Genomic DNA, 26804 nt, shown 5'->3' with positions numbered 1-26804 from the left:
AAATTTTTTCACATGTTCCTTTCTTTCCGAGAAGCTGTTCATTTGTCGGAACCAATGATTTCGGACTGATCTATCAAAATCAAACGAAGGGTCAATCGGGACCGACAAGACACCGCAGCCGATTGGGAGTTGCACCACGACAACACCGTCTTTCTTGTAAACAGCTACCTGACCAAGGCCGACATCCCAACGCTTCCGCCCTACAACCAGATGTAGCCCTTCCGGACCTTTTTTCCTTGCCTGAAAAGGCCGATGAAAGGAAAGCTACTTAAGACGACAGAGGGGATCCAAGCAGCATTTACTTAAGTTCTCAATGCTATTCCGGAGAATGCCTTCCGTGACGCCTTCGATACTTGGAAATCGCGCTGGCGGCGCTTCATCGAGACAGAAGGAGTCTATTTTGAAAGTTTTTAAGGAATTGTAACGAAAAATTTTTTTTACCAACTCAGTCATGTTACTTTCCGGACAAACCCTGTACTTACGCGAACTAGTCGCTTGGTTTTTAGATATCGATTTCAAATTTTACACACATTCTTCTCACGGATCATTATAGTATAAAGCTGTCATTAAACTGAACAATCGGATCTTTTGTCATTGATGGATTTAAATAATTTCAGTTACAGAGAAACATCCAAAAAAAAAAAAACAAAAAAAAGCATAGTTTTGTTTCTTATATATTTCACATATTTCTGTTCCGTCATTTATTTGCTCATCTGACAGTGAAGGCACGTCATTGAAATTATAGTTTGCAGTTTGCCAGTTCTACAAATGATCAGCTGTATATACTCACATGACTATTTAAGTTTATAGATATGCATATATGTATGTACATATATGGGCATTATTTCTTACATGTGTGTTTGGAATTGGAGCAAATAGAAAGCATGCAGGCACAACAACAACGGCAGTAAAAAATACTCCTATTCAGCTAAGCTTAACAATAAACCCATTCTGCTGCGTTTAACTTCTGCTAATAATTACAAAGCGCTTTATTAATAAAAGATCACTTACGTTTACGTATGTATGTATGTTGAAATATGTGTATGTACGAGTTTATAATATATAATACAACTAATACTATAAAGTAGTAGCCGCTGGTGATAGTTGATGAATGTTGGCATTTCCGCAGAATTTTGTAAAATCGTTTAATACAGAGCTAGAAGTGACTGAAGAAAGAAGAAGAAGAAGAAAATGTAGGACAGAAATCGATATAAACTTACATTCATAACTGCATGTACATATGTATGTATTTTTATACAGAAACTGCACTCACATACAATTTGAACTACTTATACTATATCAAAGAAGAAGCAGTTCATTGTTATGCCGAATCAAATACATAGTTTTGATAAATCAATGATTCCGACTAAAAATGTGCCAAAGAGGCAAATTTTCAAATATTCAAAGAAGCTTGTGTCTGGTCATAACTGGGGTTATAACCAACACACACTTTTTTCTCTCTAGTTTTGAGGTTCTGAAGCTGAACTCCATGGCCAAGAAGTGCACTACGTGATACTGTCAGTGGTGAATTCAAAGACGAGACAACCTGCGATATTGCAATATGTGAAGTGAGAAGTGTTGTATAACTTGGTAGACCTTTGAATTAATGTTTAATACTTCCAAGAGGGATTTTCTGAAAATGGCTTGAACACGTCAGGCTGAGTCAGAAAGTAAAATGGTCGGGATTGCGTGGTTCGAAAACTGTTCGAGAATGTGTTCTCAAGAATCGCCTTATAATACGGAAAATCGCTCTGACCATTTAAGATTTATGTCAAGACTTATTCGAGATGATCCCTAAATGAAAGCCTACCGTCGATTAATTAGTCATCTTCTGACAACGCGCTAGAAATAAATTAGCTTCAACAGATTCAAGAGGTTTCTTCGGTATAAGTATACTTTTACAAATGAAAAAATGTTCACTGTTAAACATGTTTTAATATAAAAAGAGACAATGTCTTTGCAAAATTCTGCTCCAGGCTTGAAAGCAATATTCCTGGTTTCATAACAGCTGATAATAATCTATTTTGAAGTCTAGATTTGAATTCATTGGACTACAGTTTGAGCTCAGAGATAGAGAGTATGCCCTGTTAGATGCTCTACAGAAATTTAGAGAAGATTCCTTGGTTTAAACAGCACTGTTGAGACCAATAAAACTGTGCGTGCTGTTATTGAATGTCGAATCGGTTAAGGCTTATTATAAAGCAAAAGGTTACAATTTCGAATAAAACATTGTACATCGCTCATTTAATGCATGCATTATTAAATAAAATTAACATTATTAATAAATATATTATAGTATCATTTTTGTAACGGCATGAACTTGTAACCGAACTTATGGCAGGACCTAGAATTGGAACTTTTGCCAAAAAAGCTTGCCGTTTGCACTTTCAAGAAATCTTATCGCAGTAAATAAATTTCTAACGCTTTCTATTTATTTGGTGTAACTAAATTTAGGTAACTTACCACTAATGCTGCGTACTACTGCTGTGTTTGTTGCTTTTGTTTTCTTAGTTGTAATTTTTTCATTAAAACTGCCGCACCTGCTGCAACGCTCAGCTGGCTGATTGCTACGAGGGGCATGAGTTTGATTACAAATCAAAAAATATGTCATGAAAATAAATGAACGTAAAATAAATTTCGTAATTCTAGAACTTTAGAATTCTAAAATTAAAAACAATATATTTTAAAAAATCAAATTATGTTATATATTTTGTAAAAAATTAATTATTTTGTATAACTAAAAAGTGTAAATTCACACAATTAATAACCGAAAGCTTTTATGAGTTTTTTAATAAATATTGATTTGATGCAGTACTATGAAATATGTTCCACAATAATTCTTCCAAGAACGATTTCTTATCGCCTACTTTACCAGCTGAGCGCCAAAATGAGCGAACTGCGCGCGGGTGTTGCACGTATGAGTTGCACCAATTGTTTATCGTCGAGCTGCGTTTTTTCATCCTGCAAGCGCTTGTGATACAATCATGTTATTATTGTTTTATATTTTTAACTGTTCTACAAATTTCACCTTAAGACTCTCCGCTTTAGCTGACTTTGAGATGCGAAATTTCAGCATTACAGTTTATTTTTACAGTTACTGTCTCACTAAACTAAACGCGTTGTGTTTCAAAAAAGAACTGATCGCATTTAACTCGCTCTTTCTATTTCCATTTTTGGTGGGCGTAAACTCAATTTGAAATCATCGCAAGTTCTATTTACAACAGTCTAAACAAAATCGCATATCGGGTGTCATTCACTTACGCACAAATTTAGCCGAATGCGATAAGATTGAAAAATTATCACCAAAAACCAATAAAAAATATACCAGTGGCAGATCAAGGGAGGGATCAACTTGTTTTTGCAATTTGAATGATATAAACTTTTGATTTGGAAACTAATTATTGAATATTTAAATAACATGAAAATTTTGAAAGTACTAGGCTCCGGGTGTTCCCGACCACAATTGTTTCTAGAATGAGCTCAATTGAAGAACAAAGCAAATTTTTTTTAACGTTATCTTTGGTTCGGTCCATAAAGTCGAATATCACTTTTTCATATACATACATACATATATACTTTACTCGAGCGATCTCCATCGTAGAAAAAAGTTAATTTCCTCAAACTTTAGTTCGAAAAAGCAAATCATAGAACGATCGCTGAAATTTACCCTATTGAGTCGAATATCTTTCGTTTATTTCTATATATTTTCCTCTTATATTATACATAAATATTTCTTTATACACTATTATCCTTAACTCCAAATATTTGTATATAAAACTAACTAAAATATGCGATGATGAATTCATCTACTAAGTTACAGCTGAGAACACTAAATTTTGTAAAGTCTTCCATTAGTTTGTGTTGGCATGTACATTTTTATCTGCCTACTTCGGACATAAGCCACTTTCGTTAAACACTTGGCCGCAAGTCTCGTCGACGCGATCCCAAATCAACGAACCGAACCGACGTGCCGTATAGTCGACCATCAGTGGAGCCTTACAATTGATGCACTGATCGCGATAGTGGAAAAGTAAACCCACACTTAGAGGCACAGTCGTCTCTGTGTAACCCGGCACATTGCGCCACACAAAATGATTACCCATTTCGATAATGGACTGTGTATTCACAATACATTTGCTGCGCTGGTGTGTCGGCATAACTTCCAAAGTGCGACGCACTTTCATTTGCGAGTAAAGGAAACGGTTATGCGTGTGAGCCGGTAGACTGAAGCTGTCGTTACTGTCGAGATTATAGAAGAACACATTACGAAAGACGTACGCCGAGGTACGTCCCTCATCGCATTGCCGCAGAAAAATCGACAGCGAATTGTGTTTTAATGGTATGAGTATCTCGTCGAGATCAACAGTGGCCGCGTATCGATAGTTGTCCACAACCATGGCGCGATAGACACAGTCGTTGATTTGCGCCATGATGCCCGCGAAATGCACCTGAGTAAGCAGCTCGGCGGGCACATTCCATTGCAGCACATCGACGATGCCTTCGCTTTGGTAGTGTCGTAATAGACGCATTACTTCCTCGCTAGCGGAGAGATGGTAGAAGTAAAAGTGTCGAGCGCCGAGTATGCGATACATTTCAACGAATTCAGCGACGCGCAGCACATCCGAGTAGTTCTGTTGCAGCGGCCCTACGCACACCGAGACCACGGGACGTGACATAGCGAACAATTGGTCCACATCGCGTGGATAGCTGGAAGTAAGGTAATATTATTTACATATATGAAATAGCGATAAACAGCACTTTACCAACCTGATCGGCATAAATGTTGGACTCAGTTGGCTTAGCCTGTTGGAGGGATAAGAAATCGCAACCGATTGTGGCAGATGAATTGCAGTGCTGTTACGATTTACATAGAGTGGGCACATGAAGGAGTAAGCCGCGTACTTGTAGTCATGATGTTCCTTCAACGATTGCACTTTTCCAATTGCTATGCTTTTATCAACGAAATCCTCGAATCTGTGAGAACATTGAATACAATATTTTCGATTTGATTGATTCGCTACTTTGAAATCTTAGAAAATGTAAATACCTAACGGTGCAAGTTATGGCCTCTTTAAATTCTCGTGGTAAAATGGCGATAATACGCAAAGAGCCTATGGGTACCTTCGTGTTGTGGTCGTTTATTGTTTCTGAAATATTTATTGGGTTAGTTACTGGCATATGATTATTACATAAGGTAATGTAGTTTCTTAATACCGTTATATTTTATTAGGTATTAAGATGGTTCTGGATTTCTTAGCTCCATATGTAGAAAATATGTACAATCTATTCGCTCTAACGGTTTTTGTTTTAAAACTATAATATAAAAAAGGGTTCAATGGTTACCCTACGTACTGTTGGACTATAATCTTGATTTTGTATTTATATCAACGGAGACTGTTCCTTTACATTTTTTTCTTTATCCTGCATTAAACTCAATGATGGCTCCAGGTTACCCGACAGCAATGTGGCAAAAATCTATATTTATTTCTGTTTCACGCATTATCGATCAAAACTTTAGTAACCGTTCACCAAGCCACACTCAGAGTTCGAGAGAGTGTTATTGATGAAGCAGATAGCTTATACTTTCATAAATGACTTCTGATTCAAGACTAAGCTTCTCTCCGCATAAATTTCTAATTTAGCCCATATTTTCGATGCCCTTTCCTTTGTTTGAGCTAATATGTAAAAAATTTGGTTACTCACCGAGCACATCCAATCGGTCATCAAAGTATGCTGAGTAAATTAAATGGTTTGCTTTGCTGCCTATTTGTCGCCAAGAGTTATTGTATCCCCATGATGGTTTTATATAAATGTAGGATTGCTGTAGCGAACTTAGATCTTCGCGCAATTTGGAGTCCTGCCAGTACAATGAAAGGAGACGAATATATCAGAATAACATTAATTGAAGCAATGTGAACCAATATTTCATAACTGAGTAATTATTTTATGACTTTTTATACCCTGAAGAGAGTAAATTAGGTTTGCTACGAAGTAAAAATAATATATATAAAAGATTTAATTAGGATTATTGCCCGCGGCTACGTCTCAGATTTCATTTCGCCTGGAAACTGGCGAATGACACGCGTGATGTTGTGCTCCAAGGCCTGAATTGAAGCGGTATTATCTGCATAGACTTTAGATTTTACATATACCTACAGGAAAAATTCATACGGTATGATACGAGTATCACACGATGGCCAATCGACCGGCTCAAAACGTGAAATTATCTGCTCACCGAAGTGTTCTCTCAATAAATCCATTAATTGAACCGATGTGTCGGAAGTGGCACCGTCTTGTTGAAACCAAATGCCATCGTGATCACGAACTTCAATTTCAGGTTAGTACGACGAGATAAAGGTCGTCCCTGAGGATTACGTTCTGATTTTTGAAGAAATATGGACCGATGATTCCAAACTACACCAAACCGTTGTTCTTTCTGGATGAAATGATAGCTGTTGATGTTCTAAAAGGATCTTCTTGGAACTATTCAAGAGCCCGTAGAGCGAAGCGATGTAGTTTCGGAAAGTCGTATGGCTTCAGTTCATGCATAACGTAAATTTTCCAATTCAATAAGACCTCTCTGGTCTATTCGGTCGAATATTATCCAACAATTCAGTATTGGAGGTCTCAAGATGGGTGATATTGTTGTGAATAGTACGCTCAGTATACCGATTATGTTGACCATAAGTTGAGTGTAGCGCACGAAACATATTCTTTACAGCACGTGAATTTTCGTAATAAAGTTTAACGATTTGTAAACGTAGTTCAGGCATAAGTCTTTCCATAATGAAAGACCAAACAATACGGAATGAAAACAACGTCACAGCTACACACTCTCACGAGTGATCTGTCAAAAACACTCTATTGAAAAAATACCTCTGGATCATCCGTTAAATCTGAAATTTTGTGCTTGTTCTTTTTCCATAAGAAGCAGCTCGTCTGTCGGAATCGCTGTTACCAGCACACTATATCATATAGTTGTCATACAAACTGTTTGATTAAAATCAAATCCTGGTAGAACTTTTTATAGGACTTTCATTTGACAAGATATCTTCATGCATTTTGGCGAGGAATATTTTCCAAGATAATGCCACTACCTCCATATACAACTTGTATATTGTTCAGATCGGACTACTATAGGATATAGCGGCCATACGAACGGACCGATCAAAATTATGATAAAGATCATTTATACCTTTTTTATAATGAATATACCTGTGTGAGATATTATAACTTCGGTGCTGCCGAAGTTAACCTTCCATCTTGTTTCTTATGAATTACAAAAGCATTACTAATCAAACATTGTTAGTTGTAGTTAATTCATATTTAATTGCTTGCAAGCTTTAGCTGTCTTTTTCTCTCTTTCGTTTGGCAATGTAATTTTCACATGCATTAGTATATATCTGTGCTCTATATTATTGCTTACGAGTGTTGTGCGCACTGACACATAGGCGAGTATAATGATGGTCAATGCCACTGCGCCCGACAGCAGAAAGTACGCATACTGCGCTTGATTGCCGTTGCCCGACAGCATTTCTTCGCCGATTAACTTATTTCACCTCCATACATTAATAATTATTATTTTTACAAAAGTTCACCACAAAAAAATTATATTATTTGGCAACACTTCACTCAACCGATTTCTTGGCGCGCCTTTGATTTTTGTGGCACAAGCGCCTGTGCATATGCTACGTATCGCGTGCGCCGTTGCTGCTTAACTGGTCGAACGTACGCTTGTTAAGCTTTCTTTTTTCAACTGTCTACTTGTCACTTGCGGTTCTTAAGCAACTTTGTACAGTCCAACAAAAGCAAAGCTGACAGTTTTCTCACGGACGTAACTATTTAATTATCGCTGGCTTTCTTGGCTCAATGCGTTTGTGTTTGTTGTGTGTTTAGGCTCGATGTATTTTGCTTTTGATGTGATTACTCGTGTTGGTGCTTCAGACAATGTTTTTTTAATAATTCATGTGTGTGCTTTTTTTGCTATCTCTGCGACTAATTTATTGATTATTATTGTCGTTATAACCAATAGAAGTATATTGGTTTATGTGGTAGGGTGGTTCCTATCACTACGGATGCGAAGTATTTAATTCAGTATTTATATTCTGAGGTTTTTACTAACTATAAAAATCGAAATGTTACATTAGCAACTCTTTAAAAGTCAAAGTCTTTTCAACGTATTTCTGTCTTTAAATACCAAGTTTTGGACCATTAATTTAGAACACACCAAAGAGAGAATACTGGAGTAGAAAAACGTTTAATCTCTTGAGATCCTAAATGAATCATACCATATAGTAGGAGTTAAGCTTATGAATAATGGCATTATAATTATTCAATATATAACAAGAAAAGTGTTTGAATATCATCCTATTGACATGAAAGAGATAGCAGAGAATCTCAAGGAAGGCGACTGAACCTTTTTGGTTAATGCTTTAGATATACAGCGTGTCAATCTAGAATCCAACTGAATGTATTATCAGATTCCCGTTTGATTGTGACTGACTTTTTTACCCAACACGAAACGAGAATCAATGCTTAGCCTTCGTTTTCGCCAGACTTTTTTTCCCTGTGACTTTTTTCTGGGAACGCGTCATAAGTCCATTGATCTAGTATAAAAATCGTCAAATACAAATTTATAGCCATATGGAGATAAAAATAGGTTACTCTAACTCAAACAAAAATTCTTCATCGATTCGGTTTGTGCGCATGGTTTAAAGGGTTACATGGGCTGACGAAATTCAAAAAAATTTAATCTTTTTATTATTATTAAATTCTACAACACTTCTAGAATATTCTCATAATTTTCAAATTGAAAATAGTAATAGTTTCGGAGATACAACCTTGAGAACATGGGCGTTCAAGGCTAGCCCGTCTAAGTGTACCATCTTTAAACGCGTTTTCCTCGAAACAGGGTTTCCTAAATCGATTGGCAAGATTTCTCGAGTACTACTGAACCGATCTTTATAAAATTTTAGACAGATTTTTGAGAAACAATTCTTAAAGCCTTGGGAGAAAGATATTTTTATTGTAACTGTTTGAAAAACAAAAATTGTCGCGAAATTTTCACCGAAATTTTAATTTGTTTGTAAAAATTTTTGCCAAAAATCCAATTTTCATTTTTTTTCCTTCATCCAAGTTCTAAGCTCAGGCTTCAACTAAAACACGTATTTTTCACTTTAGAGTATCCTATAAGGAACTATCCTGCCAACGTATGCGCATCTTTTTTCCGAAGAGTCACCGTAAATGGCCTCGCAAAGGCCGAGTTTAAAATATTTTTTTCCAAAAATTTCCGAATTTTTTTTTTAGCAGTGTATGTATGTTGGATTTATTTATTTATGAAGAAAGGTTCCGATGAAACTAAAGTAACCCCTTAATTGCACCAGTCCGACTCAAACTTGATATTGACTATATTTCACTTGATTTTCTCTTATAGCAACTTGAGCGAAACGTAACACACAATATTTATCACAAATTCCCATTGGCACTTATACCAACATATATATCATTAAAAACCTGAACACACCCTAACGCTCTCATTCCTTTTATTGTTATCAATTCACAGTTGTAAAACAAAATGCTGTCGTCACGCCTACTCTCAACAACCGTTTGGTTTCCACACCACAACTATCAACACACAAACACTAAAAGTCACTTTAAGAACATTTTCTAAAGAACACCTGTTGATATCACTGCACTGTTTTCGAAATCTTCACACGATTATCGCTACATATGTACACGGCTATTTTGAAAATATTTGCTATTTATCCACCAAAGTTGTTCAGCGCGCAGCGTCTGTAACCTATTCAATTTAGACGCGCAAAAGCGAGAATACTAAACCGACAAGCGGCGCAGCTCTTCAGAGGACTTCCATTCGGGCGCCTCTTGCACGAAGGTAGAAACGAGAGCGTGTTCGACTTGTAAATGTAGCACATGCTTTATAATAATTCGAATTTTGATGAGATGTTCCGCGCTATTTTTAGTCCGACAAATGTGTCGGAGAAATGAAAAATAAAACATGAACAACACCGAACCGCAAAATTAATTGGAATATATCGCAAAGTATAGGCCAAACCAATATGTCAGTCCGAGCGCTGAGGTTGCGGCATTTTGTATATTAATGGCGCGTGGAGTATTTGCTTTGTAAATACTTTGGTACACACACCCACACATAAAAAACAAGCAAAAATTTCACTTTACTGCACGTTTCGTTTTCAATTTCTGAATTTCCTCAAGTGCTGTCACTTTTCCATCCGCGTCATTTCTACCAAAATTCCGTAGCGGCACGCCCACATGCGTTGGAAGCCCACAATGCTTACTCCCAAACAAATGTAGAAGCGTTGAAAGCCAATTGCCCGCACTTGAGCTTCTGCAATGTGACTTTTTTTTAGTCAACTCAGTGGGTATCAATATCTTTTAGAAATTTTTCTTTTTCTTATAAATTCATCTTACTTAGCTGACACACTCACAGAAGAAAACACGTAGAGATTCCAGTATAAATAATAAAATACAAGAATGCCGATAACACCGAGTGTTGAACGTTGATATGGACACGCCAACATCGCACCGCGCCTCCCAACTAGTAAATGTCGCGCAAGCAATCATAAGCACTCGTCATAGCCCCTATTCAACGTAAACTATACCGGTTTCTTATGCTCCTTATCAGCAGGTGGTGAACATTGTGATAAAACATTTTTTACACTCGGAAAGGTATTTGGAAAACTAATACAAGCGAAGCGTCATTTTATGAGTTTAAAAATGTTCACTGAGCACATACCCGTTAACGGACATGTGTTGTTGCTACTGTTAAGATTTCCTACTTGGGTTTGCGCTTATCTATAGCTATAGCATTTATACCAATTGTTTGCTATATTTGCCGTCATGATTCAAAGTAAATGCCATGTAAGATAAAATAAAACCGAATGATGGATTGATTTGCAAAATACACGAGCAATGCTTTTTTATGCCAAACAAACATATAAATTGGTGTAAATATTTTAATGCCCCCAGAAAGCTTGCTACCCACGAACTAAGCCAACTACTGCAGTAGCTATACTAGTATTAAACTAAATACCACTATTTTTTTATGAAATAATATTCTCCTCTCCAGCACTTCATTATTCCACCTTTGGATATTGCGAAGGTTTCCCTAGCGACACTGGAATGGTCTGACAACATTCAGTCTACACTCTATAAACTGAAGTCCGTTATATTTGTTTTTCTGTTTCATTGCCTGGTGGTATTTGTATGCAATCAATAACAATAGAGTTTTAATCACATAATTTATGATTATGTTTAGGTGCCTCGATCTTTCCGGGTTATCGCAGCAGTTTTATTACATGCGATTGTTTTATGGCCAAGCTTATATTCTGACGTTCACATTCATATTTTAAAAAGGGTTACGCAGAAAATCCATTCTAACCGGAACCGCAGCTCTTCACAGCGCGGCTTCACTTCCTTTAAAAATAACTTACTATTTCTCTTTTCTATATATAAAAGAGAAAATCGAACTCTTTATAAAATTATTTCTCTTAATCCCTCATTATCAATGCCGCTAATACTAGGGTGGCTCTCTAATTGATTTGATTTCTTAAATATTGTGATTTTTTAATGTGAAAAATAAGCCGGTGGCTTAATAAGTCCTACTATAAGTCCTAAGAAAGGTGAGTATCTTCTTCTCTATTGGTAGTTACGCGATTATAGCCAAGTTTACAAAAGCGCGCCAGTCGTTCTTTCTTTTTGCTATTTACCGTCAATTGAATATTCCAAGAATAGCCAGGTCCTTCTTCACCTGGTTTTTCCAATGGAGTAGAGGTCTTCCCCTTTCTCTGCTTCCCCCCGCTAGTACTGCGTCGAAAACTCTCACAACCGTAGTGTTTTCATCCATTCAACCGACATGGCCTAGCCAGAGAAGCCGCTGTCTTTTAATTCGCTGAACTATGTATGTCAAAGTCGTCGTATCCCTCGTACAGCTCATCGTTCTAACGACTGCGGTATTCGCCATTGCCAATTCGCAAAGGATCATCGAATGTTGTTACCGTCCATGCCTCTACACCATATAGCAGGACGGGAGTGTTGAGTGACTTGTAGAGTTTGGTCTTTGTTCGTTGAGAGAGGTCTGTATTTCTCAATTGTCTACTCAGTCCGAAGAACCACCTGATAGCAAGAGTTGTTTAGCGTTGGATTTCGAGGCTGACGTTGTAGTTGATGTTAATACTGGTTCCAAGATAGACGAAATTATATATAACTTCGAAGTAACACTGCCAACAGTGAAGTGTGAGCCAAGTCGCGAGCGCGACGACTGTTTGATGACAGGAGATATTTCGTCTTGCACTCGTTCATTAATAAACCCCAATGCTTCGCCGCCTTATCCATTCTGGAGAAAGCAAAACTAACGGCGCGGGTTGTTGTAGCCTTGCCTGAAAACTGGTTTGGTATCGAACGGCTCGGAGTGCTCCTTCCCGATCCTGACAGAGCATTTGGTATTGCTCAACGTCAGTTTACACAGAAGCATATAAGTATTATCGGAAATACCAAATTCAGACTACAGCGGCATAAAGGCGGCTCTCGTGCAGTCAAGAGCAGCCTTGAAATCGACAAAGACGTGATGTGTGTTGATCCTCTTTTCACGGACTTGTTCAAGATTTAGCCCATTATGATTTTGTGGATTGGGCAGAGAACTTCTCTCTTCAATTCCCGGTATCTATCCCAATACCAATATAGTAATAAAATATTTACACAAAAAAAGGTAGAAAAAGTACTGCATACAATTACCTTCAGTTATCGATACTCTCGGTGGAGTATGACTGGTACTTTGTGTGTTAGATATGGTACTTATATAATTCATCTTTAAATTTTATTAAACTTAAAGTAAATTGTTGCTTTTGCATACTGACATATATAGAAATACTATATATTTTTTCGTACAACGGTTGTTTGCATTGTATCTAAGAAATCAGAAGTGCGATGCGAATGGGTTGGGCGATGTGTCGCAATCCGTATGATCGTCTTTGCTAAGCGTTATCCGGCGGTAAAGACTTCTTAAGATGATTCTGGTTTTGCAAATGAATGCGGATGGAAACAGCTTATAACCCAAGCATTGCGATCATGAAGATTCCTCTGTCGCCGGTTGCCTCCAGAATTAAAAAAAAAAAAAAATAATACTCAATCATAAAAACAACAAATTATTTTTATAAAAATGTTCTTGTAAATGATCTTACATTTACAAAACGCTTTATTGGAGATTGAAATGTTTCTTTTGCTTCACCCATTGCATACATATATTTTTAGTTCTGTGATTAGATTTTACAAAACATTTGTTTTTAGGAAAAGAATACATTATATAATGTCATGCTCTTATTCTTATTTTTATATGTTTTTTTATCATTTCTGAATTTGCTGTTCTGATCATTGTTTATCCCTGACATTCGTTTGCATTGAATTGGCCATGCCGTCATCACTACCTCCACGACCGCCATCGCCGCTATTATTCATATCACGATTTTGTTCAACAACCATTGATGATGACGAGATATTGCTGACGCCATCGGCATTGCCACCACTGCTATCCTTATCTGCTGCATTGTCCGCCGTCTTCTCATCCCCTACCGTATTCGAGTCACGGTCGAAGAGGTAGCTGCCACCTAATGGACGTGGCGGTCGGCTACCGTAGGAAGAGCTGTAAGAGGTGAGAGGAGTAGAAGCCTTCTTTTAATTATTATATCCATTCACTGTAGGATTACAAGTGGGTGGTAATGAAATTGTCTCCAATTTGTATGAGTTTATGTTTTTTATATGGGAGGGGAAAAATAAGTGATGTTTTAGTGGACACAGTGAATATGGAAAAAAAATGTTTTGAAGAGTGCAATATAATTTGCGTTTGCTTCTTGCCAATCACCAACAACTACAACTTACCTCTGCGGATCCCTGTCACGCTCACGCTCCCGCTCGCGTCCTCTATTCTCATCCCTACCGCTCCCCCGTGCACTCGACGCCTTATCGCGCTCATCTACATAGTTCCAACCTTGACTACTACTAGAATTACTGCTATTATTTGCACTTGTGTTGCGTGTTGCAGCGCCTGCGCCGCTTCCGCTACTGCCAGCGCTACCACTACTTCCCGCACCATAACTGTAACCGTAATCATAGCCATGTTGACTAGTTATGGGCCGCGAGGTCACTTGTGTTGTACCTCCAGCGCTTCCGCCTCTGGAGGCGTAGGGACAATCAGTGACCCGCACGCCACAGGGTGAAGAGTTAGCGCGCTGATCGTAACCAGATTTGCTGCTCGGGTAAAGTTGACGATCGCTATCTTCACTCGCGAAATAATAACCGCGTCCGGAATTGTCAAATCCCGATTGGCCTCTACAGTTGCGTAATGAGTGAAGCAACGGGGCAGCGCGTCGGCGTAGATAATGCAAATGTAGTTGTAAGTAGTAGTTGTGTGTTTGCGTGCGCGTGTTTGGAAGCAATGATGTTGTCGTTAGCACACATACATACACACACATATATTTATACATATATTTGTTTAGTTTAGAGAAATTCAAGTGCAACAAAGTGGAGAGTCAGCGGCAGAGAGTTTTTGGTGTTGTTGTTTTACACAAACATATGTACATATTAAGTAATTTAGTGTTGTTGTTGTTATGCAGTATTTTTACAGTGACGGTAGTAAAGACAATATGCAATGAGAATAAGAAAAGAGAAATTGCATATATAAAATAAAAGCAAAAAAGTGGTTAAAGGCGAAACAATTACATACATACAAACGTATATAGTACATATGTTACAAACATTTACTACAACATAAAAACAAGCAAAAAAAAAAACACAAAAAATATATACATTAATATACTACGTCACTTTACCTGTAGGTTTCATCATAAGGACGGTAATTGCGGTAGTCATAACGCGACGAGGTGGAGCGATCATAGTAGTCACGATCGTAAGCGCTGCCGCGTGGACGCTCATAGTAACGATCTAACAATGTTTAATTAATATTAAATTAAAGTGTTTATTTAAATCGAAATTTTTGTAAACTTACCGCGAGAATAATCGCCATAACGATCCTGTTCGTATCCACCACGGCGATCATAGCGATCATAACCACGTGTATCATAGCGATCGTAGGTGCGCGAACCCAAGCGGTCATCTCTGAATGAAAAGAAATAAAGTTTAGCACATTTCAGCTACTAGAGAAGATAAAAACTCGCAAACTATGTGGTTTGAACACTACTACACATGCACGTATAAGTATGTATGTACGAGTACGTATATAATTTCTAAGCACTAAGCGGAACTACACTGCAGGCATCAGACAATCGTTCGGCAATAAATCACCATAGATGACGTAATACTTATCATTCAAGCTTCAATTTAATTGTTTCAAAGTCGAAGCCAAAATAAAACATAAGAATAAAACACGAAAAATAACGGGTTTATCAATAGGGGCGCTATAAAAGTAAATCAATAGGGACAGCAAACGACGCCATATTTATTCTCGCTCTTTTGACGTTTCTCTTCAGTAACGTTTGCCATTTCATCATGGAAAGATATATGTTCCAACAACGAGTCGAAATTATTAAAATTTACAACCGAAATTCGGAGTCAGTGGCCTCAAGTTTAAGAGCGCTACGTACAATGTATGGTTGACATAATCGTCCTGCCAGATCAACAATTGAGCGTCTAGTGGAAAAATCTAGTGGCTAGACAGCAATCCACACGCACATCATGAGTAATCTTTGTTGCAGTTTATGGGCCGGTGGCGTCATTGGGTCGTACTTCTCCCGTATTGATCCATATCGGCACGTTACTGTGAATGGGAATCGCTGGCGCCCAATGTTAACCGAATATTTTTGGTACGAATTTGATGATATGGACTTGGACAATGTGTGGTTCACACAGGACGGCGCCACAAGCCACATAGCGAATGTCACAATCAATTTATTGAAAACCAAGTTTGGTTACGTGTTATCTCACGAAATGGCCAGTCAATTGGCCGCTCGCTATAGATTATCTTGAATAATATTCTATGCTAAACTTCGTGAAGACATCTCATCAAATAAAAAAGTTCTCCATACTAAGACTTCATTTTGATCCATCATAAGAAAAATTTCAGAACGATAATCAAAAACTGAGGAACAAGTTCACAGCATGGCTAAAAGGGCTCAGCACATCGCGCTGATCACCACTGTTATACTTTTTAGGATCTCATAGGATTTAATGAAACTACTAGCTCAAAACGACTATATTGGCTTCAACTAGCTGGATAATATTTAAATCCTTTTCTAAAATAGTAGGGATATTTGTAGCTCTACTCACCTATCACGATAATATGAAGATGGCATGGAAGAAGACGACGAATAACGATCATAATCTGGCCGATAGCGATCCTCCGAGCGATAGCGATCCTCTGAACGGTAGCGATCATCGTAACGATCGTAAGGGTAATACCTAAAAAAATATAAAATAAAATCATTCATACGAATTTATAGTAAGAATATTTTAAACAAATAATGTTTTATTTTTATATATTTAACGAGGCCGTCAGCATCCCTTTCAAGCATACCACCAACCATATTTGTAGCTATCTCTAGCAAATAACAATGCTACGTACCAGTTGTCCGATGAACGACTGGAATAACCGCCAGTTCCATAGTAACGACTGCGATCATCGCCGTAACTAAAATTTAAAACGACAATTATTTTCGGTTTTCATAATGTGTTTCTCAACTTTTCGATATATACGCACCGATCTTCGTAACAACGCACGCATCTCGATTGTCTGCTCTTGCGGTATAGTGATCCCAAAACACTTTCCGATTGTGGCGCCGCCGCATTATCGTCACGATTCGAATCGTACAGTTGCACAACCGAAGACTGTGCATTCGAGGAAGCTTGTTGTTGTTGCGCTGCTGAAGTTTGCGTTAGCCATTCTTGGTGCAGCAGTAGAGCTAACCATATAACCTAAAATGGGTAAAAAGAGAATCGATTATATATTGTGTATGTAGATATGTGTCTAAGAAGTTTTGGCTCATCGTATCTTTTGTTTAGACATTTATTACATTCCATTATACTTATAAGCTAAGTGATTCGAAACAAACCTGTTGTAAGGGGTTTTTAAAATCTCTTATTCTAAAACCGGTTGATCCTAAGTGTGAATATTCCTACTATTGCAGCAAAGAACTAAACTTTTCCCATTCTCTCACAGAGAGAACATGAAGCGCATCAGAGAATTTTCGCAATTCCGGATCCTTTTTTCTTAGAACATTGGACTAGTAACACTATATCGGTTAAAACAAACAGTCAAATCAGGTCTAAAATCAAGGCTATGTTTAAAGTTTTCTTCGAATATCGAGATATGGTGCACTCCGAATTCCTTCCGCCAAATCGACAAAATGGAATACCAATTGAGTGTTATGCGTCGTTTTCACGAAGCAATTCGTAAAAAGAAACTGGAATTTTGGGCCGTCAACTCTTAGCATTGATTTTCATTGAGTTTTTCATCAAATTATCAATAAATATCGTGCCGCAACCACCGTATTCGCCTGATTTAGCTCCGTGTGACTTCTGGCTATCCAGCAAACTCAAACGACTGCTTCGGCAAAACCGTTTTGAGTCCATTGAACACATTAATCGCATTGAAGGCTATTCCGGAAATTGACTGCAGGAACTGTTTTGGCAATTACGTTGACAATTACGTTCTCAAAAGTGTATTGCGGCTTAGGGAGATTACTTTGAGGGGGCGACATAGATTTTGAAGAACAAATTAAGAATTTCAAAAGTATGATCAAAGGCTTACAGGGTAAGAGAATGCGCAGTTCTATTCAAGAAGCCATTCACTCTCAGTTAACCAAATTCGATGGAATTTTGTATTGTTTTCCTATAATCCATTTGACATATTTGGCTCATCAAATCGATTTCGAATATCAAATTGTCATAGGAAAATATGTATGTATGTTATGTACTATTTGTGGTATTCGATGGAAAACTCCAAAAATAATATATGAATATGTATATAATTACATATGTACATATAACTTCTCGAAAATGGGGGCAATAATCTCGTTATCGATCGATCTTCATGCCAGTGAACTCGTCGATCTTCGAACGGTGCTTTCATCGAACGCGCAGGCATTTGTTCAATTTAATTTCACAATTCAACAGTTATTTGGAGCAAATGCGGCAGCGATTACCAGAATATGCCACGATATGGAATATCTGCAATTATGAAAATAAATATTGGCCAGCAAGGCAACGAACACTACCGAGCAAGCTCGTGTCCCAAAGTGGCGAAAAGCTGCAAACAACACGCGGCAGAATGTCAAACAGCACAGATCAAATTGAGGTAATTGTGTAACAATATTGCGGCTCTTATTATGCACACATGTATGCGTGTATGCGTATGTGTGTGTGCAAATGTATGGCCTATCAATAGTTAAGCGAGTGAGTGCGTTTGACACTTTGCTGGCTGGGCACCGTTGTCAACGCCACGACCACAAGCGGCGGTCACAAAACTGTCTGTGTCAGCGCTATTACCATTAACCACTCACCGGATCTAATTAATGCAAGTAAAGAAAATATGTAGCACATACACACATACGCACATCTGCATATGTAGTCATTCTGCAACAATTACTTGGTTATATAAATATGTATTAAAGTTATTATTTCAACTTTTGAAGGCATTTTTTGGGCCTTATTGTTTTTGTTGTCGCTCGCATTTTTATGAAATTATGATAAATAACATTGACATCATTCTGAGGGGCGCTTGGGCTGTTTCAATGGAAAATATACTACATTTCTATGTAGTGGTAAAAATACAAATACAAAAGCAACAACAACAACTAGACATAAAGTCAAATCGAATAGTCAGGCAATTGGTCAAAATGTCGAAATGGTACGCCAGCGCACGCCGCTCTCCACGCATTGCTAGTCAAGCATCAGGAGCCACTTCCGCTTATGTTGTGGTACAGAAAATATTCACGAATATGTAAAAGATACGCACATGTACACATGTACTATATATTATATGAAAGTACGTGTTTGGGACGTGGATTTAAATACGCGTATGTATGTATGCATAATAGGATTAAATATAAGTATAAGTATTTATGTGGACCGTGGTGTAAATTTGCGCGGGAGCTCTAAAATATGCTTAGGCTTTTAATAACTTTCGTTTATTCCACACTTTATACTATTTCTATGATCTATTATGTCTGCGACAAAAAGTCAATTCAAATGTTTGTAGGTGGAGGGAAATATGATAATTATTTTATTGCCTCTTTTCATTCATTTGATTATTGAAATTAAAAGTGTTTCTCGACACCGAGGGAAATACAGACTTCCGAACATTTCGTAAAGAGCTATATTCACATTAAATATATTCAGTTGATAGGAAGGTTCGTAAGTAACCTCGAAACAGATTTCAGGAGCAGGATATTTATGAGAGCGTTGCCAATTGAAAAGTCACTGACCTACCATAGTAGAGAACATTTTTTTGGCAAAAATATTTTTTTTTAATTCCACATAGTTCCCTCAAGAGTAATATACTGATTATAGCGACTCTTTGCTTCAAAATAGGCCTAAATTTTGGCGATCGCCTCTTTATTCGAAAATATCTTCCCAGCGAGTATTCTTTTGAGATCTGTGAACAGAAAGTCGTCAGTAGGGACCCGATCTGGAGAATACGGTGGATGCGGAAGCAATTTGAAGTCCTATTCATGGATCTTTGCCATCGTTCACACTGACTTGTGACACGTTGCGTTATGTTGAGAGAACAACCCTTTCATTTTCTTCAAATTCGACCGTTTGTCGGCGATTTCACAACATTTTCAAACGGTACAATAACGCTATGTAATAGTCGCTGTTCATGGTTCTTTGTTTTGCAAGGTAGTCAATAAAAATTATTCTATGTACATATCAAAATACAGGCGCCATAACCTTGTCACCCGGCGTTTTTCCACGGTTTGGAAAGAGCCCATCATTTGCAGTCCACTAGGATGATTGTCGACTAGACAGCAAAATGAAATGATGGACCATGTTCCATCTATTGTCACATATCGATGCAAAAATGGGAGCGTATTATAGCTCGAACATCTTCAAATACTGCTACGAACCATCAACACGTTGTCAACGTCATTGTTTTTGGACAAAAGTAGTTCTTTCTCATGTCCAAATATTCATTAATGATATCATTTATACATTCAGTTAATATCTTTAGAGTGCCTGCTATCTCGAACAACTTCACTTTACGGTAATCCAAATTATTTTGTGGACTTTTTTGATGTTTTCTGCGATGACAACCTCTTTTCGGCGTTCACTGCTTTCACCTTCCTCGGTGCTGATGTCAGCTCATTTAAACTTAGCATACCAATCTTTAATTCTTAATTTTTCTGATAGAGTTTTTGATAGTGTCCGGAAACTCGTCATCAAGCCAAGTTTTTACCTCCTCTGTATTTTTCCCCCTTCAGTAAGCAATATTTATTTATCATTGGTGTGGTATAGAAACTGTTTGATTACGATACGAGAGGTTTAACAGTTGATTTTAATACGGACAAAATTCAATAAAAAATTTGCGTAACATTTTGTTTTGTGTGGCTACATAATCGACGAAAATATTGCAGAAGAGTTTTTGGCCTTCCGGAGCGTGGCGCATCTTCGACCACCTCTACACCAGAACGATAGCGTTAAAACCATCGTCGTGCGGTGCAAATGGAAAGTGTATCGGCTCCATAAACTGCACAAATATTACTGGCGGCTTGAGATGCATTTTTGCCTTTATCGTAGTAGTACTGTAAAATATGCCGTATTTTCTCTTTATTTTGTTCCATGTTTACGACGCTAAAACTCACGAACGACTTAAAAGAAACGACAATCAATCAAACAAGTGTGAGCGCGTGAAGTAAGCTTTCCAAAAAGGTACAGCATGCCCCGATGCGACGGATAAACCTAGAACTACGCGCTCTCAGCGCCGACTAGCGAAAATGCCGCAAGACTTTTTTGACAACCTAATATTTTGCAAAAAAACGTCAAGTGGAGGTCACAGAAGATATGAATCGACGAAGCTGAGGACCCAGTATTCACCAATCGTATCATTGCCGGTGGCGAGGCAAGGGTTTATGAATAAGACGTTGAATCCTTCCACAATCTTTAAATCGTGATTGGCGCTTCAAACATGAGCGAAAATCGAAAAAGCGTATTCTCTGAAGGCACTAAAGGCCCTCCAAGCCGTGGCCTATAACAAGTGTTTGGTAAACGTTTAGCATACGTATTTTGGCTCAGGACATCGCTTTGACAACGATATTAAGGATTTTTATTAAAATCCGTGAAATTGATCTTTTGTCGGTCTGTGTCAAATCAGATCATATCGCAGTTCAAAACCTGAAAATCGGCTCGGGAAATTTAAGAGTTATTTATTATAGCTCAAACAGTAAAGAATTTAATCGAAGAAACTTTCAGGCCCTTCAATTTGCTAAGTTCAAATTAATTAGATGTAGGAATGGGGTTACAAAAAAAAGGAATTTTAAAAAATAGTACAAATATTTTAAATACTCATATAAAAAATACTTGAAAACCCCTAAACTTTACGAAATTGTCCCTTAATTTAAACTTGAAAAACATCTTAAAAGTTTTTAATTTTAAATAAATGTTCAAAAAAAAAAGAAAAAGTTCTCGAATATAAATTTATTATCCTGGGCACAAAACCATAATTTAATTATTTATTTGACTAAGTTGACAGTTTTACTGGTCCAAAGTCGAAAATATTAATTTTAGAAACGAAATTTGGTACTCTCTGTGAAATTAGGTAATTCTTAGATGTCCGTAAAATGAATTTGGTGTTAATTATCTTTATCGAACAGTCTAAAATCATATATTTTTTTGAAAATTGGCCACAAAGAGGTATTCTTACAATCAAATACTAAGTGGATGGGTCCTTTTCGAAAACACTACTTTGCTTTAAATACAACTTAAAAGATTTACAAAATTATACATATGCTTTATTCCAAGTCTTTGACACAGATTCTCTACAAAATCGCTAGAAATGGACTTAGCCAGAATTTCATAATTTTTCAAATACAATTTTGCTGGTATTTTCCCACTACAGACACAATTTTTACATACCACATTTAGTTGTTTCATCTTTAATCCTTAAAGCAACGACGATCACTTTACAGAATTTACAATTATTACGAGTATTTCAAAACAGCACAAATTCAACTTTCTTCTTGCTTCACTTTAACACCACATTTGTCCAACACTGTGCAAATTCACGGCGAATTGTCTTTAGTTGTCTTAAATTAGAATATTTTACTACTCATACAAAAAAGCCTCAGGTGATGTGAATTTGGCTGAGCTGGAATTTTAGAGTTAATTAGTCTGCGTGCGAACCGCTGACGTTCTTGTTTTGTAAACACACTGCGAATGCGCGCATCCCGGCTCTTGGTCTGGTATTTATTTAATATTTTCCACTTTGCCATCCATCAGTTAGCCGCTTATTAGCAATGTAATCATTTTTGGTAGCTTAGTTTGGCTCAAATCATTTTGGCATAACATTTGTTGTGTTGTGTTGTTGTTGTTAGCGACGAACCGAAGAGAAGCCGTGCGCAGCTACCTGAGTGGATCAGAGACCGAATTAACGGCGCAGGGCGGCTGGGTCTGACTCTCCGCTAACAGCGAGAGCACATAATCTCCACTCCACCAATGATTTAATTCAAAGTTTTAGCCAGAACAAAAAAAAAAAAATAATAATAATAATAAAAGTGTAGAAAAAGCGCCAAAGTGCCAACTGAGCGTGGAAAAGTCGTTAGTTAAAATTCATAAAAATCATTTGCAATAATTAGAGTAAAACTAGGGAGAACATAAAAACTAAATAAGCACACACAAACACAATAAAAATGTGGAAATTTCAAATGAGAAAAGCTGCGGCTGCTAAATGGGTGCTCGCTTAAAATCAGATGACTACGAGGGGCTTCGGTTTGTGTATGCATCTGTGTTTGTGTTTGCATGTATGCGTATGTTATGCGATAATATAAACATATGCAAATTTCCACCTAAATTACGTTGAAAGTTGGTCTAAAAATCGTTTATTTCAATGTCAACGACTTCATCCCACTTTGGCAGGGATGAGTTGGATTTTTCATGAAAAGCGGATATCGCGGATTTTCTGCATTCTGCAGTGAGGTAAAATTAAATAAAATTGAGTAAAAAGAATTAAGTGATTTCTTTCGAAATACTAATACTTAGAAGGCAAGCGAAAATCGTGGAAAATTATGCTAAGCACAGCACCTCATTAGACACAGGCCAGGAGTAAAACACGGCTTTGGTCGGATTTTGTACAATTGGGTAATTAGCGGAAGGAGGTAAGATTCTTCGACACACACGTTTTCCAGTCAAAGCTTTCTAGGTTTATACCATTTTGTGTAACTTGGGAATCATAAAAACAATGTCATATGTGTTACTGATATAATCCACTTGTACTGGGCAGAATATTGAGTTAAAATCCTATCTCCTGTCCTGTTGCGTTGTGATCTACAATAATCCCAAAAGGGGAATCCATATCCGGTCGTGGATTTGTTGAAATCTGGGACGAACTGTAAGTAACCGTACGGGTCATAGGTTGCGTATAGTGAGACTTTTAGAGATACCTTCGAATAATCAAAAAGCAGTCTCGGACAGTGGTCTGCGGCTAGGGGAAAAATTCTCCTAGAGGTTTTGGGTTGCCCTGACTTCTTCATAAATATTGACCCCGGACGGGATATTCATGCTAACAACCTTGGCACGAAGTTTTCCGAAGAGTTCTGAGTGCAACAACGATATCGTCCAACAAGTTCAAGAAAGGCTACTACTATGTGTTTAGTCTGCAATAGATCAAAACGTCAAGATTGGAAAGTACTCCAAAGGAAGATACTGGAAATGATGATGATGGATAAAGTTTAGATAGCATGGGTTCTTACAATTGATGATTATATGAACAGATTATTGGCATCTTCGCGATATATATTTATCAGCCTGGTATACAGATATATGACATGGAATGGAATGATAAGCTGGAACTTCGTAAGATTATTATTATAACTGAACAAAACTCTGCACTGACTGACTGACTGACTGACTAGAATACGCCGTTTAAATGGATGCAAAGCCTTCGGCTCTGAAAGTATTTTTCGCAGTATTTAATGATGAAATACTTAAATACAAAGAACTGCTCTAAACTTGGCTTGATTCTTCGAATTGGAGCCTACAAAAAAAAAAAAGGTAATATGATTCGCTTTCAACTTCAGCGGTTATGGAGCCAATTCGTTGTCTTCTTTTTTGGCGTAAACATCGCTTACGCTGTTATAGCCGAGTTTACAACAACGCTCCAGTCGTCCTTCTTATTCGCAGTTTGGCACCAATTGGAGACTTCAAGTTTGCAACGGAGTGGAGGTCTTCCTCTACCTCTGCTCCCCCAGCGACTACTGCATCGAATACTTTCAGAGCTGGAGTTTTTCCGTCTATCTCGACGACATGGCCTAGCCAGAGTAGCCGCTGTCTCTTAAATCGCTGAAATATGTCAATGCCGTCGTATATCTCGTACAGCTAATCGTTCCATCGAATGCCATACTCGCCATTGCCAATGCTCGAAGCACCATAAATCTTCCACAAAACCTTTCTCTCAAAAACTTGTTACGTCGACTCATCAGATGTTGTCATAGTACATGCTTCTGCACCATATTGCAGGACGGGAATATCGAGTGACTTATAGAGTTTGGTATTTTCATCGCCTTTCTTTTCCTTCGGGGCTTGGGCGCGAATCAGCAATATGTTGAGGAACTTCGCTATGATGCGGATTGTGGCTAGACGTTCATCCATCCTTGTATATGCCAGGACTCGGCTAGGGACTCCCACCACGAATCCCACACCCAATTTACGCTCCTTTATATGACCACTGTAGTAATTGCCACAAGGACTTACCCATCTCAGTCTTTCCAATTAAGGGACCAGATATTCCAAGTGCATGCTTTAAATAGTCATCTTTAATGCGTTTCCCATAGTCGTCTCAAAAAGGAGGGTCTCTCATCCGAGGCTATTGTTTCCTTGTCATTGGGGGAATTTTTACGTGGCGGGAGCCGAACCCAGCGTTTTCTCACTTAAGTTCGCCTTCAAACGGATGTTCTCTGGCTACCCAGAGAACACTTGGTCTGAGACCGGAAGTCGTGAACTGCATGAGTCATATGTAAAAAAATCGTTTCTGATCACTCCCAACTCATGTTCGACATCATAAAATTGTCGGCTCCTGTAGAACAGTCACGAAGAAAAATCACTAGACTGTAGTCCTGGTGGTCTTGTAAAAATAATTATAAGGGGCTTAAAATTTGATCCGCATACAATCATAGAACTTAATTTTCCAGTATGTGTCTAAATGTCTAAGAACGAGAGACCGATTAGCATTAAGAAAGAAGTGAACAACGTCTAGTAATTTGTTAGCATCTTTATTCCAAAACTCAATGACAAAAAAAAAATTTTTTTTGGAATTACGGTTTTCTGCTCTATTCCCAGAAGAGTGAGCATGTCTTTCCACTTCAAATAAACATAATTGTTTGACAAAATGCAAACAATTTGCTAGTAAACACTTCTATCCGCAAATTTCGTTTTGTCAAATTTTCGTGGGTGTTGAACTCGTTACAATTTTCTAATTTCCTGACCGTGACCATGAGTTCGGCCACGCAAGGCATCTCATTGCAAAACAAATATGGACGCCTCTTTATTACGCGCTCGAATTCTAAGGAATTAATTTATGACATAACAAACTTTACGGTACGCTGCGGAAAATTGTCCAACTTACGCGTGAACTAAAGCAAACACAAATACATACGCATTGGCATGTGCTAGCTGAGTAATGTGAGGTGCATTCACGTATTTGTTAGAATTCGCAGTGGGTAATTAAATTGTATACTTGCTTGCGAGATAAATATTTATATGTACATATGTATATCTCTTTGTAAGTAGACGTTTACTTAGTAGCCGCACTCAAATTAATAAAGATTATTGCTGCCACATGTTGGTTTATGGCATTTGGTGTTACGTTGTACGTTTGTATGCACCATGCTTGCGATACCATCGTATGATCAACGGACCTTAAAGAAGGTCGTCGCATAGGCAAGTTCATCTATGAATTTTTGGCGACATTTCCAAGTATTAATTATACATACCTACACACGTCGCTACATAAAATAATCAAGTTCGAATTCTTGCGTAGCTAAGACCGTGGACGACAGAGAATCATAACGAAGTGAAGAGACCTTTGACTTCAAGGTCATTGTTTTAACTTAATTATTTGATTTGTTCAGCCTTTAATTCCTTCGCCGTTTCGGTAATTGAATCTTCTACAGACTGTTATAAGTGAGATATACTTATGGGTATCAAATATAATCCAATCTATCGGCCTTATTCTAGTTTGTTAAGCTTTTTACGTTTTAAGGACGTAATTGCAGAGCAACATCTTTAATGCGTGGCTAGGCAATCGTCTCCAAACTCAACACTTATTAACAAGCGCTGGTGCACTGAACTGTAAAATTGAGTTCCATGACTTTTCAAGTAATTTAAATTAACTTTTAAACATTATTTTCGCAGTGCAGAAAGAAAATTCGGTGTTTGCCAATTTTGTGAAGATATTGGATAGTCGAAAAAGTCTTTGCGTATTTTGTCAATAGATGTCGTTGCAGTCGTATATCTCCAGTGCTACTAATCACATTGTGTCATACCATATAGTGTTTTAAAGGTGGGATTTTAAGCTTCATTTATCAAAAAAAAAATTACATTCGGGAAAA

General features: G+C 37.6%; 3 protein-coding genes across 6 annotated transcripts; all 3 read right to left on the bottom strand.

Moving 5' to 3' along the window:
• Positions 1-2125: 2125 nt before the first annotated feature.
• On the bottom strand, positions 2126-3126 carry LOC108975348. The gene is made up of 4 exons (XM_018943758.1): positions 3029-3126; positions 2873-2961; positions 2464-2567; positions 2126-2190 (listed from the first exon to the last, which is right to left on the bottom strand). The coding sequence occupies exons 1-4, from the start codon at positions 3074-3076 to the stop codon at positions 2126-2128; spliced, it is 306 nt and encodes a 101-aa protein (XP_018799303.1). The 5' UTR covers positions 3077-3126.
• Positions 3127-3715: 589 nt separating this feature from the next.
• LOC108975396 lies at positions 3716-10565 on the bottom strand. Of its 4 annotated transcripts, none has more exons than XM_018943874.1 (6): positions 9678-9795; positions 7427-8121; positions 5704-5857; positions 5048-5147; positions 4768-4974; positions 3716-4707 (listed from the first exon to the last, which is right to left on the bottom strand). In XM_018943874.1, exons 2-6 carry the CDS (start codon positions 7532-7534, stop codon positions 3885-3887), a joined length of 1392 nt encoding a protein of 463 aa, XP_018799419.1. In that variant the 5' UTR covers positions 7535-8121; positions 9678-9795; the 3' UTR covers positions 3716-3884. The 4 variants fall into 4 exon arrangements, with proteins under 4 accessions (XP_018799419.1, XP_018799427.1, XP_018799435.1 ...); XM_018943882.1 differs by lacking the exon at positions 9678-9795 and adding an exon at positions 9524-9577 and having other exon boundaries at positions 7427-7989; XM_018943890.1 differs by lacking the exons at positions 7427-8121; positions 9678-9795 and adding an exon at positions 10467-10565.
• Positions 10566-13242: 2677 nt separating this feature from the next.
• Positions 13243-22394, bottom strand: LOC108975495 (histone-lysine N-methyltransferase set1). Its single transcript, XM_018944004.1, has 8 exons — positions 22117-22394; positions 16745-16959; positions 16610-16675; positions 16315-16446; positions 15038-15147; positions 14862-14973; positions 13912-14361; positions 13243-13675 (listed from the first exon to the last, which is right to left on the bottom strand). The coding sequence occupies exons 1-8, from the start codon at positions 22132-22134 to the stop codon at positions 13405-13407; spliced, it is 1374 nt and encodes a 457-aa protein (XP_018799549.1). The 5' UTR covers positions 22135-22394; the 3' UTR covers positions 13243-13404.
• Positions 22395-26804: the final 4410 nt, after the last annotated feature.

Source organism: Bactrocera latifrons, unplaced genomic scaffold, assembly GCF_001853355.1.
Source record: "Bactrocera latifrons isolate USDA-ARS-PBARC rearing strain unplaced genomic scaffold, ASM185335v1 scaffold_114, whole genome shotgun sequence".
Lineage (NCBI taxonomy): Eukaryota > Metazoa > Arthropoda > Insecta > Diptera > Tephritidae > Bactrocera > Bactrocera latifrons.
Note: the sequence above shows the minus strand (reverse complement) of the source record. Positions and strands in the feature narration are given on the sequence as shown.